This window comes from Muntiacus reevesi, chromosome 15 (genome assembly GCF_963930625.1).
Source record: "Muntiacus reevesi chromosome 15, mMunRee1.1, whole genome shotgun sequence".
Lineage (NCBI taxonomy): Eukaryota > Metazoa > Chordata > Mammalia > Artiodactyla > Cervidae > Muntiacus > Muntiacus reevesi.
This window is the reverse complement of record NC_089263.1, coordinates 18199865-18212573: the sequence shown is the minus strand read 5'-3', so window position 1 is coordinate 18212573 and position 12709 is coordinate 18199865. Positions and strand designations below refer to the sequence as shown.

General features: G+C 49.4%; 1 protein-coding gene across 1 annotated transcript; it reads left to right on the top strand.

The window, feature by feature from the left end:
* Positions 1-9951: 9951 nt before the first annotated feature.
* LOC136146929 (myeloid-associated differentiation marker-like) lies at positions 9952-12364 on the top strand. Its single transcript, XM_065906047.1, has 2 exons — positions 9952-10899; positions 12266-12364. Exons 1-2 carry the CDS (start codon positions 9952-9954, stop codon positions 12362-12364), a joined length of 1047 nt encoding a protein of 348 aa, XP_065762119.1.
* Positions 12365-12709: the final 345 nt, after the last annotated feature.

Here is a 12709-nt window from a genome sequence, read left to right as displayed (position 1 = left end):
CGAGAAATGCACCACAAGCCTTCTTCTCCTGCTCTCAGTCACAGAGCCTCAGACCCCAGCATCCTATTGTCACCAGGGCCAGAGGGGCCAGACAAGCAGAGCTGTGGAGTAGGGGAGGGGAAGGGCCCCCACTGCTGTCCCTCACTCCTGTACTGGGATGAAGCATGTGATCTTCACCCAGGGGCAGGTTGGATGGAAGGGAAGGACTTCCCTTCCCTGTGGTCCCTGTGGCAGGAAAATCTTAAGAAACAATGAAATTAAATTCCTATTTTAAGACAAGATAAGACAAGAAAAATTTAAATATGACATTGTCTGTCTGTTTCAGCCTCCTGCTCTCCTCTAGTGTGCATTATTCATCTGCATTGTGCCTTAACCAGACCTCTTCAAGGGAAGAAATACCCATTTCACCATAAGGGTGACATTTTCTAGAGGAAGCCATGTAACTCCTTAGAAGATAGCCCTGCTAACTTACTTAGGACCTGATTAATGTCTCTAGCTGTATTGCTTGTGCTCTGCTTATTTTAAAGATTCATGTCTTGTTTCTTGTATTAACAGATGTGTGATTAAGTCTGTGATGAAAAATAATGGTGACTAGGCCTCTTGAAATGATTTATATAATACATATAGTTTTATAAGATCCGTGATTGAAATGCAGTGACTGTTCCCATATGGCTCAGTGGTAAAAGACCTGCCTGTCAATGCAGGAGACTCAGGTTCGATCCCTGGGTCTGGAAGATGCCCTGGAGAAGGAAATGGCAACCCACTCCAGTATTCTTGCCTGGAAAATCCCATGGACCAAGGAGGCTGGCGGGCTACAGTCCATTGCATCACAGAGTCAGAAGGCAACAGCGTCTAAACCACAACAACAGCTACAGATATGGGAAGAAGCAACAGGAAGGAACCATTTCCTCAGGACTTGGGTCAAGACCACCTCTTTCCTAGGAGCCTTTTTGTCCTCATCCAGTCCGATGACTTTAAGATTCCACTCATCAATAAATATTCTTGCTCACCAAGTGTGTGTGCCAGGCCCTATTCTAGACACTGGACAGAGAGCAGAGAACAGAACCAAGAGCTCTGCCCTGTGGAACTTGCGCTCTAGTACAGGAGATGAGCACATCAATATATACCTTCAAGTCCACGGGTGATAAATGCCACGAAAAAGGGAACACAGGTGAGAAGAGTTATCGGAGTACCTGGAGGGGGGAGGGGCAAGGCTGCTCTGTGGACATGACGTTTAGGACGAAGCTGAAAGAAGAGTGTAGGCTAAGTAGGCTAAGTGATGACTCCAGTTCCTGTCTCCAAAGATGATCACTGTTGGTATCCAGAGTCATATACACCTGCCTCCTGATCTCTGCCTCCTAATGTCTCAGGACATGTCACACTCAATATGTCCAGTCCCACCTCTTCAACAGCCCACTCCCAAGATACGCTGATCCTTCCTCGTCTTTCCCATCTCAGTCCATGGCACTACCTTCACAGACGCTCTTCACAATATGCTCCTGAATCCACCCACTCTACTTCATCTCTAGACCACCTGGTCCAGATCCACCCATCCCCTCACCTGCACTCCTGCCATAAGCTTCCAGATGCTTCCTTTATTTCCATCCTTGCCCTCAAAGACTGGTTTGGAGAAAATTCAAAGTAAGATACTCTGAAGATTTCTGTTTGCTCCGTTAGGATGGAACACAGACTCCACAACGGCATCCACATGCAAAGCCCTGCAAGCTCAGACCCCTTTCTACCCTCCAGCCTCCACCCCTCCCTCCAGCCACTGACAATGTTTCCAGTTCTCTTGGTCATCTCAGAGCCTTTCACCATATATGTCTACACACCACCCCCCACCCTGAGGTGAGACCTGAGTTCAGCCGGGCACACAGTGTTCCTGGCTCAGTCTTTGCAACTCTAGTCTCAGTTTGCTCATCCAGAAAATGGAGATAGTAGCTCCTGCTTTTCATCATAAAGGCTGTTAACTGTACCCTGCAGAGAACATCTCTGGCAACCTAAACAGAGAACAACTGTACTAGAAGGATACTGGGTAGTTTGGAGATCTACTAGGGAGGGACCCGCCTGTCCACAAGCTGAGACCAGGAAGGAGGGTGCTGGACAGCCAGGTCACAGCCAAGGGCAGTGGATCCAGGCACCATGGCCACTGGAAGCACACACTGGACGCTCCTGCAGGCCCTGCAGAAGGAATTCTGGTCTGTCTTTTTTTCTGTGTATCACCTGTTCTTGTGTGTCCAGGCTCCACTTGTGGGGCAGGTCCAATATTTATCTGGCCTTTTCTTTCTTGAGGCTTCCCTGGTGGCTCAGATGGTAAAGCATCTGCCTGCAATGCGGGAGACCTGGGTTCGATCCCTGGGTCGGGAAGAGCCTCTGGAGAAAGAAATGGCAACCCACTCCAGTACGCTTGCCTGGAAATTCCCATGGACGGAGGAGCCTGGTATGCTATAGTCCACAGGGTTGCAAAGAGCCAGACATGACTGATCGACTTCACTTTCCTTTCCTTTTCTTTCTCACTGAGGGTCAGGCCCAGTCTCTCCCCAGATTGCACACATGATGGGATTGTCCTCAAATATGGCAATGAGTTCAGGTCCTCAGTGGTTTCCCTCCATGGTGATGTCCATCACACAAGGTAAAGTGTTGTAAGGAGGATTCAGTGAAACAAAACATGACTCAGTGATTCTCAAAAATTCCCCCAAAAGGCAGAAGGGATGGAATGCATCCCCATCGGTAGGTCCAGGCTACAGTCAGAGCTGTAAGCACTTGTTTTACTCATTTAGGAAACATTTGCCATGGGCCAATAGGGCAGGTATAGACATAAAAGTTAAGAGAGATGACACACACAGCACACACTGCAGGGTAACTACTATTCTGGATTTTTTTGTTCCTCCCAGCAACCCATGAACTATGCACTCAGTGTCCCCATTTTTACAGACACACAGGGGATAACTAGCCCAAGATCACACAAGTAGAAAGTGGCAGAGCTGGGATTTGAACCCAGTCATATGGGTGCAGGATCTTAAACTCTGATTGGCATTAATTTGTACCTTGTATTCCAGAAAGATAAAACAGCCAATATTTTTTTAGCACCAATGTTTTAACCACTTCCTTCATGGCTAACATGGTAAAGAATCTACATACAATGTGGGAGACCTGGGTTCGATCCCTGAGTTGGAAAGATCCCCTGGAGAAGGGCGTGACAATCCACTGCAGTATTCTGCCTGGAAAATCCCCTTGGCCAGAGGAGCCTGGTGGGCTACACTCCAAGAGACGGCACAGTGTCAGGCACGACTGAGCGACAAAACACACCACCAGTCTGACTAGGTGACTTATTATCTCCATTTCATTTGCAGGAATATTATTATTGTCATCCCCATTTACCAGATGATGAAAGCGAGGCTCAGAGAGCACATTATCTTTTTTGCTCAAGGTCACACAGTTACTCTGAGCCTGGATTTGAAAATAGATCTGCTCCCCGAAAGCTCAGCAGGTAAAAGAACCTCAGGGAATACTGAGTCCCTTCCCTCTTCTCTCAGATCCAGGAATCACCATCTGGCTCCTGTCTGTCCTGCTCTGGCTGGCTTACCCCATCCAGAGTTCCTACAGCAGAGCCCCCATCTCAGCCAGCCTACTTCCTGTCGGCAGGTCAGCCAGAAAATCCGGAGAGAGCAGGGAGACACTTCACAGGGGTTGATCAAAGCCCCCTATTTCTCCTCAGCTAACCTGCCTCCCGACAGGCACCTTTAGACAGGAGCCAACCACACAGACAAGGGCCACATGGATCGGCCGTCTGCACTGGCACCCAAGGGAGATAACCAGGTGCCTGAGAGCCCAGGAGGGAATGGCCCCAATTCTGCCCACTCAGAGGAGGACTGAGGAAGGCTGATTCTGTGATTTTTCCAAGAAGCTGATCTAGGACCAGAGAATGGGAACAGCTGTGCCCCGGACTCTGTTCTGGATGCAGCTCAGGACAGCCTGGGCGGTGTCAGCTGGAGTCACCATGTGCAGGGGAGGCTCTGGCCGGCTGAGGAGGGAGCCTCTGGCCGCTGCCCCAGGACACAGGGAGCCCAGGCCAGGCAGAGAGCAAGGGAAGGGCCTGAGGCTTCAGAACCGTGGGGGCGTGCATCTCCATCAACTGTGTGTGTGAAGGGCTGGGGGAGGACTTGGTCACCAAGTAGGTGGGTTTGGGGGCCCCAGCTCCCTCTCTCCAGAAATCTGGTCCAAAGGCGCCTCCCTTCTCTCTACCATTGGAGACTGGCCTGTGCGGGCATCTCTCAGCTTCTCCTCCAGCCTGTCTGCTTTAGACTCAGAGCAGATGTGACTGTGAATCCAGTCATGGACCCCACATCTGCCTCTCTCTTCACTCTGGGCTTCTGTTTCATCTTCCCCTGCTTATGGTCAGCCCTCTATATGCCCAGCAGAAAGGAATCTCCTTTTCCTAAAGGAAACAAGAGCTCCCTAAACAGGGCAAGAGCTTTCGGGCTGCTGAGTGGACTCTGAACAAGTGGAAAGTCAAGAATGTGCTTGAACAGGGAGTCTGGGAGATCTCAGACTGTTGAGGCTCCTGGAAGCAGTTTGTGTTTTTGACAAGAATCACTGGAGAGTTGGACTCGTGGGAAGTGACTGAGGAAACTCAGGTTATGAAAGAGAAACATGTTCCCCACCAAGCAGAGGTCGTGGGGAAGGAGGGTCTGTGTAATCAGGAAGGATGTGACCAATAAACAGGACCCAGCAGCCAAGAGGGAACAAGCAGAGAGGGTGGACAGAAGGGAGGGAGCCGGCTTCCCGTTCCATGTCTGAGTCTCCAAGACTGCTAAGTCCAGGGGCCCCAGGAAGAGGGGTGCTGGGAGGGACCAGGGGTCTCTGGCACCCCTCCCCCATCTAGCAGATGAGGAAATGGACTCAGCAGCAGTGAGTGCCCTCCTCGGGAAGACGGGGCAGGTCAGGTTTGTGCAGAATGAGGGTGGACGGGGCAGAATCCCAGCCTGGAGGATGCTGCTGCCACACTTGTCACAAACAGTGTGCGGCCGTGGACAGTCAACTGGCCTGGGGGCCAGGACACCTGAGTCCTGACTCTGACTCTGCCACACACAGGGTGACTCTGGACAAGTGCTGCCCTCCCTGGGGTCCAGCTGCACCTCCTCTAAGATGAGAAGACTAGGCGTATCTCACTCATTTGTGTCTGACTCTTTGTGACCCCATGGACTGCAGCCCACCACGCTCCTCTGTCATGGGATTTCGCAGGCAAGAATACTGGAGTGGGTTGACATTCCCGTCTCCAGGGGATCTTCCCAACCAGGGATCAAACCCTTGTCTCCTGCATTGCAGGAGGATTCTTCACCATCTGAGCCACCAGGGAAGCCCCTATGATGAGAAGTTTGGACTAAATACAGGATGATTACACTTTCTTTTGGGTGCCACAGTGAGGGGACAGGAGCGGCCTTGGAATTGTGACAAATGACCCTTAACCTCTCAGTTCAGTTAAGTTCAGTCAGTCAGTCGAGTCCACCTCTTTACGACCACATGGACTGCAGGACGCCAACTTCCCTGTCCATCACCAACTCCCGGTGTTTACTCAAACTCATGTCCATTGAGTCGGTGATACCATCCAACCATCTCATCCTCTGTTGTCCCCTTCTCCTCCTGCCCTCAATCTTTCCCAGCATCGGGATCTTTTCCAATGGCCAAAGTATTGGAGTTTCAGCTTCAACATCAGTCCTTCCACTGAATGTTCAGGACTGATCTCCTTTAGGATGGACTGGTTGGATCTCCTTGCAGTCCAAGGGACTCTCAAGAGTCTTCTCCAACACCACAGTTCAAAAGCATCAATTCTTCAGCACTCAGCTTTCATTATAGTCCAACTCTCACTGCTGTACACGACTACTGGAAACCCATAGCTTTGACTAGACGAACCTTTGTCAGCAAAGAAATGTCTCTGCTTTTTAATATGCTAAGTTGGTCATAACTTTTCTTCCAAGGAGTAAGCATCTTTTAATTTCAGGGCTGCATCAACACCTGCAATGATTTTGGAGTCCCCCAAAATAAAGTCTCTCCCTGTTTCCACTGTTTCCCCATCTCTTTGCCATGAAGTGATAGGACCAGTTGCCATGATCTCAGTTTTCTGAATGTTGAGTTTTAAGCCAACTTTTCCACTGTCCTCTTTCACTTTCATCAAGAGGCTCTTTAGTTCTTCTTCACTTTCTGCCATAAGGGGTGTCATCTGCATATCTGAGGTTATTGATATTTCTCCCAGCAGTCTTGATTCTAGCTTATGCTTCATCCAGCCTGGCATTTCACATTCAGCCTGGCATTAAAGTTAAATTAGCAGGGTGACAATATACAACCTTGACGTATCTTTCCTGATTTGGAAATTCTTTCCCAACTTCTCAAAAGGAGGAATTGAGTAGCCACTCCCATGAAGCACAAGGCTTGGACAGCAAGTCCCTCATGTGAGCCCACCCTGGATAATTCTTTTACTGAAGCACAGAGATATTTCCATCCTCCTGGGAACTGAAGTCCCAGGGTTGTGTTCAATTTGATTTAGAAAAATATAAGAATATGAGTTTCCTGCACTGAGACATGCGGAGGTCAATGCATATTTGTTTTTGTGGATGAAAAATTGGGCAATAGTCAGACAAGCTAAGAAAGAATTGGAAATTTTATTGGAACCAACCTGAGAAGTTTAACTGGGGAGACAGTCTCTCAAGAAGCTCTGAGAGCTGTTTTGAGGAGGTTAGGATTTGAGGTCAGTGTGTATGTGATTTGGGGAAGAAGGACATGAAACCAGCCCACACCTTGGTAGAAGGTTGCTTCACTCAGAAAGAATAGATATCATGGTAACACTTTTAGTGCTTCCTAAGTATGGACAGGGGCTTCCCTGGTGGCTCAGATGGTAAAGCGTCTGTCTGCAATGCAGGAGACCCGGGGTTCAATCCCTGGGTTGGGAAGATCCTCTGGAGAAGGAAATGGCAACCCACTCCAGTATTCTTGCCTGGAAAATCCCATGGACAGTGGAGCCTGGTAGCCTACCTTCCACAGGGTCACAAAGAGTTGGGCACGACTGAGTGAGATTTCCAGTAAGTATGGACAGGTGCAAGAAACTGTGTTCATGGAAAATCTCCTGAAAATATCCAGTTATGTGAGGGCAGATTCCACCAGCTTTCTCAGAGTACAAAGTACAATCCTGACCTTTTCCATGACTTCCTTTCAGAATGGATTGTAGGTCAGTGAATTGCAGCAGATAGTGACTCGATTCTTGTAGAACTGGGTGGTGGGCAACATTTTTATCACACAATCTATTTGTTTCCATCTTAATTTCAATCAAGGTTTGGGATGAATTTTCCCAGGTCAGGTGAGGATTTCATTGATAGGCCACTCGACGTACAATTATTTTTCTAGTTCTGGTAACAGTAGCAAAATCCTCTGGAACAATTATCTTACTTGTCTGTCATGCTCCCAGAAATGGTTCCCTCCTGTTGCTTCTTCCCATATTTTGAGTCACGGATCTTATAAAACTGTGTATTAGGTCACTTGGTCATCACCATTTTTATCAGAGGCTCAATGGCACATTTGTTAATGTAAGAAACAACATTCTTGTAAAGTGGTAGACTATCAGTAATATAGCTAGTGACATTAATAAGGTCATAGGTAGGCAGTGTCATATAAAGTCACAAGGCTGGGGTTAGAAGGACAAAAATTGATGTTTACAATGGGTCAGGTATTTCTGCCCTTAGGCAGGTCTGGTTAACACATACCTCAGACGCACACTGCACACTAGAGGGGAGGGACGAGGTCAAAACAGGCAGGGAAGAACTTTGTTTAAATTTTTCTTGTCTTGCCTTAAAATATGGATTTTATTTCATTGTTTCTTATGATTTGCCTGCCGTGGGAACCACCTCCTGGAGCCCTCCCCATCCACCCCACCCGCCCCCAGGTGAAGAACTCAAGCTTCATCCCAGTACAGGAGTGAGGGGCAGCAGGGGGTCGCCTTCCCCTGCCCCCGTCTCAGCTCTGATGCCTGGCTCCTCCAGTCCTGGTGACACCAGGATTCTGGGCTCTGGGGTTTGTGGCTGAGAAAGGAGACTAAACACAATACTGGTGGCTTCCTGGCCACCAGTTAGTGTAAAGGCTGCTGGTCCAAATGCACCGTGAACACAGACATACAGGCACATACACAGGCAAATACACACGCTGGGCATGCAGGCAGGGACACACCTTGAAATACACTCAGCTGGGCTCTGGTCCTCTGAGAGTGAAGGGAACAGAAAGTCTAGTGTTGGGGACACAGCTGCTAGTTGTCTTGGGCAGGGCCATGTCCCCAGGTCCTGGGGAGAGGTGGGAGTAGGGAGACACTGGGAAGGGCTCCCAGAGATGGGGGCTTGGGTGAGAGTAAAAATCTGCGCCACCCTTCTGAGCTCTGAGAAATTGGGGGCAGTTAGTATATGTCAGGTTTGTGGGTTTTTTCTTTTATCTTTGTATTGCGGTTAAAAAAGAACATTACAGTTGTAGGAGAAAGGACAAGGCTTCATCTATGACTGATAGCAGGGTTCGATGGTATCCAGAAATTCCAGACAATTAAAAAAAATCCATGTATTTAAATCATATTTAATCTATTTAAATCATATTATGTGTGGGTCCTGGAGAAGAAGGAAGCAGCTTCAGAAAACAACTGACACATAGAAACACATGTTTGTGCAGCACAAACTCAAGCAATAGTTTCCTCGACTGTGGCTTCAGCAATACCCAACCCATCCAACATCACCCATTAACAAAGCTTTGAAAAGTAACTTTCCATGCAAAAATATAGTCACACACTAATTTTTGCCCTTGAGACAAAAAAATTTAAAGACAAATGAAACACCCAGACTAACATCATCTTTAATGCTGGCAGTGGCGATGCCACTGTTGTTTTGATCACTGAGGTGGGAGGGCTATTCGCTGCCCCTCACCAACACTGCAGACAGCTGTCTTCAAGACCCTGGGGTTTGTCACAGTTCATTGTTTATTCCCTAGAGAATGGTTCGGCTTGCAAACACAGGCCAAGGCCACCAGATATTAACACCATTAATTTAGTGCCCTTGTTAGAAGAATCTCTATTATAGAGTAATAAGAAAGCTGCCCATGGCATTACCTCCCACTTACCAGGTTTTAACAAATCAGTTCTAACTGCAAAAGAGTGGAGGAATTTAGAGATCCATTCAAGGGGTACACTGTTCTTCAGAACAGAAAACATACATGTGTTAGGATGTATGAAAATTTAAAAATCATTTTTCTTCTTGGTTACAGAATCATACTCTAGTTTTGCCAATCGGCCAAGATGTGTCCCAGTGGCCTTCTAGAAGGGATAGATAGGGCCTCCTTGCTTCCCTTAACTTGCTTCTCCAGGACATATTTCAAATAAACAACTTCTTCTTCCGGAAGAGGCACAGACAGTCATAAACAAGCCATGCCCCACTCCTGCGGGGTCCAAACTGACCACAAAGTTCCAAAGGGCAAACGATTTGCCCAAACAGGAGGGAATGGGGGGCTCCCGGGACGCACACCCTCTGCTCACCCAGTCAAGAGCTCAGCTGCTCCTTCAGAGGTCAGTTTGCTTCTCTAAATAAAAAGTGAAAGCAGGCTGTGAGCAAGGAGTGGGGCAGGAAACAGCTTTCGTCTACACGCTGAGCATATTGGAGACTTGACATTAACCACCGCGCGCCTCGCTGGGGACTGAGAACGTGAGTGTGGGCCTTACTTTGTTAAGATTAGCACATCTGTTCTAAAGATCAGTGGTTGTATACTGCTGAAAAATCAAGAACAGACAGAGGGAGCGCTGAACCGGCTGAGTGAAACAGGAAACAACATCCAACTCCGGAGCCGTGTTTAACTATTCACAAGACTTTGGGTGGAAAACAAACAAGGTTATATACAACACCGCTGCCAGTGACCTGCCTGGCCAGCAGGAGCACTATGAGCTTGTTCTCAGGTCTGGATTGCAAGACCATCACGACCCTCCTCCTCCGTGTGGGCCAGCTGCTCTCCGTCCTGGTGCCCATCTTGCTGGCCAGCGAGGATGCTCTGAAGGAGGGGGTAATCAACTGGTGCATGTTCATCTGGTGCATCTGCTTCGCCCTGACCTTCCTTGGCTTTGTACTGGAGTTGGGCAGTCTCTTCAAACTGCCGTTATGTAACATCCAGTCCCTCCTCCGCTTCTCTGATAAGTTCCAGTACCACCTCCGCTTGTCTTGGGATGGCATTCTCCACGCCTTTGGCTGTTACTTCGCGGTTGTCTGCCTTGCAGCTGCCATCATCTTCGGCCCCACCTACATCCAGTTCTTTTCTCCAGGCCCCGCCCAGAACCGCGCCATCACTGCCACCACCTTCTCCTGCGTGGCTGCTCTGCTTTATGCCATCGAAGTGGCCTGGGTCTGTCGCCGACCTGGTAAAATGTTCTGCTTTTGGCCAACCTTCCCAGGTGTGCTCAGGAGGCTGGAGAACTATGTGGCCAACATCATCTTGGCCTTCACTTGCAACACTGACCTGTACCTGCACCAGCCGGCCCTGGTGTGGTGTGTGGCTGTGTACTGGATCTGCTTCATCCTGGGGGCCTTGAACTTCCTTGTGAATGGGTGTGACTGTGACAACGACAAAAAGCTGCCCCTCCCTGTTCCCTCTTTGCTGTGGGTGCAGACTGTGCTCTCCGTCCTCCTCTATGCCACCGCCGTGATCCTCTGGCCACTCTACCAGTTCCACGAGAAGTTGGGGGGACAGGCCCAGCGGTCCAGTTATATGAGCTGCAGTGATCAAATCAGCATCTTTGTCTGCATCTGGGACCAACAACTGGCTGTGGCCATTCTGACAGTCATCAACCTGCTGGTTTATGTGACTGACATGGTGTATTTAGTCCGAGAAGCTTTTGTAGGTGGCTCAGATGGTAAAGAATCTGCTGGTGAACCAGAAGACTTATATTTGCTCACTGAGTCAGGAAGATCCCTTAGAGAACGAAATGGCAACCACTCCAGTGTTTTGCTTAGGAAATCCCAAGGAAAAGGAGCCTAGCAGGCTACAGTCCACGGGCTCGCAAAGAGTCAGCCACAACTGAGCAACGAACAGTTTCACTTTGACACAAGGCTAGCCTGGGGTCACTTAATTCTCTTCACTGCAGTTTCCCCACCAATTTCTGACATCCCCTACCATCCTCTTCCTGGCCACCTCTCCTCTCACATCCTTCTCCATTCATCTCACTCTCTTTTCTCTTTCCTTCCCCTTCCAGCCCTGCCAGTGCCCCTGGACTTGTCGGTCTTGGAGATTCAGATGTGGAGGTGGAAGCCGGCTCCCTCCCCTCTGTCCACCCTCTCTGCTTGTTTCCTTTTGGCTGCTGGGTCCTGTTCATTGGTCACATCCCTCCTGATTATGAAACAGTCTGGGACCTGAAACCCTTTGCTGCAATGCTTGCACATGGACACATGTCTCCTCCAGGAACAAAATGCAAAGAAATTGCATGGGCCCCAAAAATAATTTTGTGTATGTGCAAATTGGGGCCAATTCCATACAAAGATACAATGAGAACAGCAACAACAAAAAAAACCCCAACTGCCACTTGTGAAGAGCCTGGAGCAAAAAGAGGAACTTGGGAGAAAACCAGGGTATTGAGCATGCCCCCCGCACACGCCACCACCCAAGGGGTGTGCAAACCACCTCCACCACCCCTCCATCCTGACCCCCGCATACATCCCTATCCTCACTGTGTATAAGAAGCAAGCTTTCCCCACCTCCTCTACCTCATGGAGTGAGCAAGGGAATCTGATACTTGTTCTCACTCTCCCATTTCAACAGGGGCGCCAATAAAGTCTTGCCTGAATTTCTCATCTGGCCTCTAGTCAGTCTCCATTGATTGAGGGGCTAAGAAGCCTGGTTGGTATTTATTTTGTGGCGCCCAACGTGGGGCATTTGTCCCCTTCTGGGGAGAAGGTTTGGCAGCTCGTAGACCACCAAAGGCAGCTTCCCTGTGGGTGACAAGTGGCCGTCTCCGCTCCTGTGTCAACATCACCGAGTTTGGTAAGTCTGTGCCTGGTCCTGGGGGCCCTCAGTCCCCTCATTCAGGCAACGCTCTCCCCCTCCGCTTTCCCTTTCCCTCTTTCCCGATCTCTCCACTTTTCTCTCGGCCCTGTCCCCTCCCTGTCCTCTCTTATTCCTGTCCTGTCCTTCCGAGAGGGTGGCCATCAGGCAGCTACAGCTGCCTCAGCTCCTCTCAGTCATGAGACCCGCTCCCTCCGGCCCGCAGAGGCTCACCTTGACAGGTGACCGGAAGAGGGAGAGCCTCACCGCACACCGTGCAGACGGGCCCCGTGGGCTCTGCCTGACGGAGGCTGCTGAGAGATGAGACGTTCACCCCTCATGGGCGTCGCGCCTGCAAGTCCCATCATCTCACTGTTCTCCCCTTTACTTTCCTGCTGAGGCAGGAGAGAGAGAGGTGTTTACGACTGGTCTCCGGTTTTCATTTCTTGGGGACAAGAACAAGTTGAACTTCAGGCTGGACACTTAGGACTGGCCTCCTGTTTGCGTTTCCTGAGATGGGGCTTAGGTGGGCTCCGGGTTCTGGCATTTACCATCAGCCTCCTGTTTGCTTTTCGAAACGGAAGTAACGACAGAAACAGGGGAAGCAGCTTTGTCTCCGGTGGGCACCTGAAGGTAATAGTCACGGCAGGAACAGAGAAGCGCTAAACCT

What these genes read in the sequence shown, in the direction of transcription:
- LOC136146929 (XM_065906047.1), top strand. Translation starts at nt 9,952, where the DNA reads ATGAGCTTGTTCTCAGGTCTGGATTGCAAGACCATCACGACCCTCCTC. An exon ending in ATTTAGTCCGAGAAGCTTTT is followed by an intron (nt 10,900 to 12,265) that starts GTAGGTGGCTCA and finishes TCCGGCCCGCAG; the next exon opens with AGGCTCACCTTGACAGGTGA.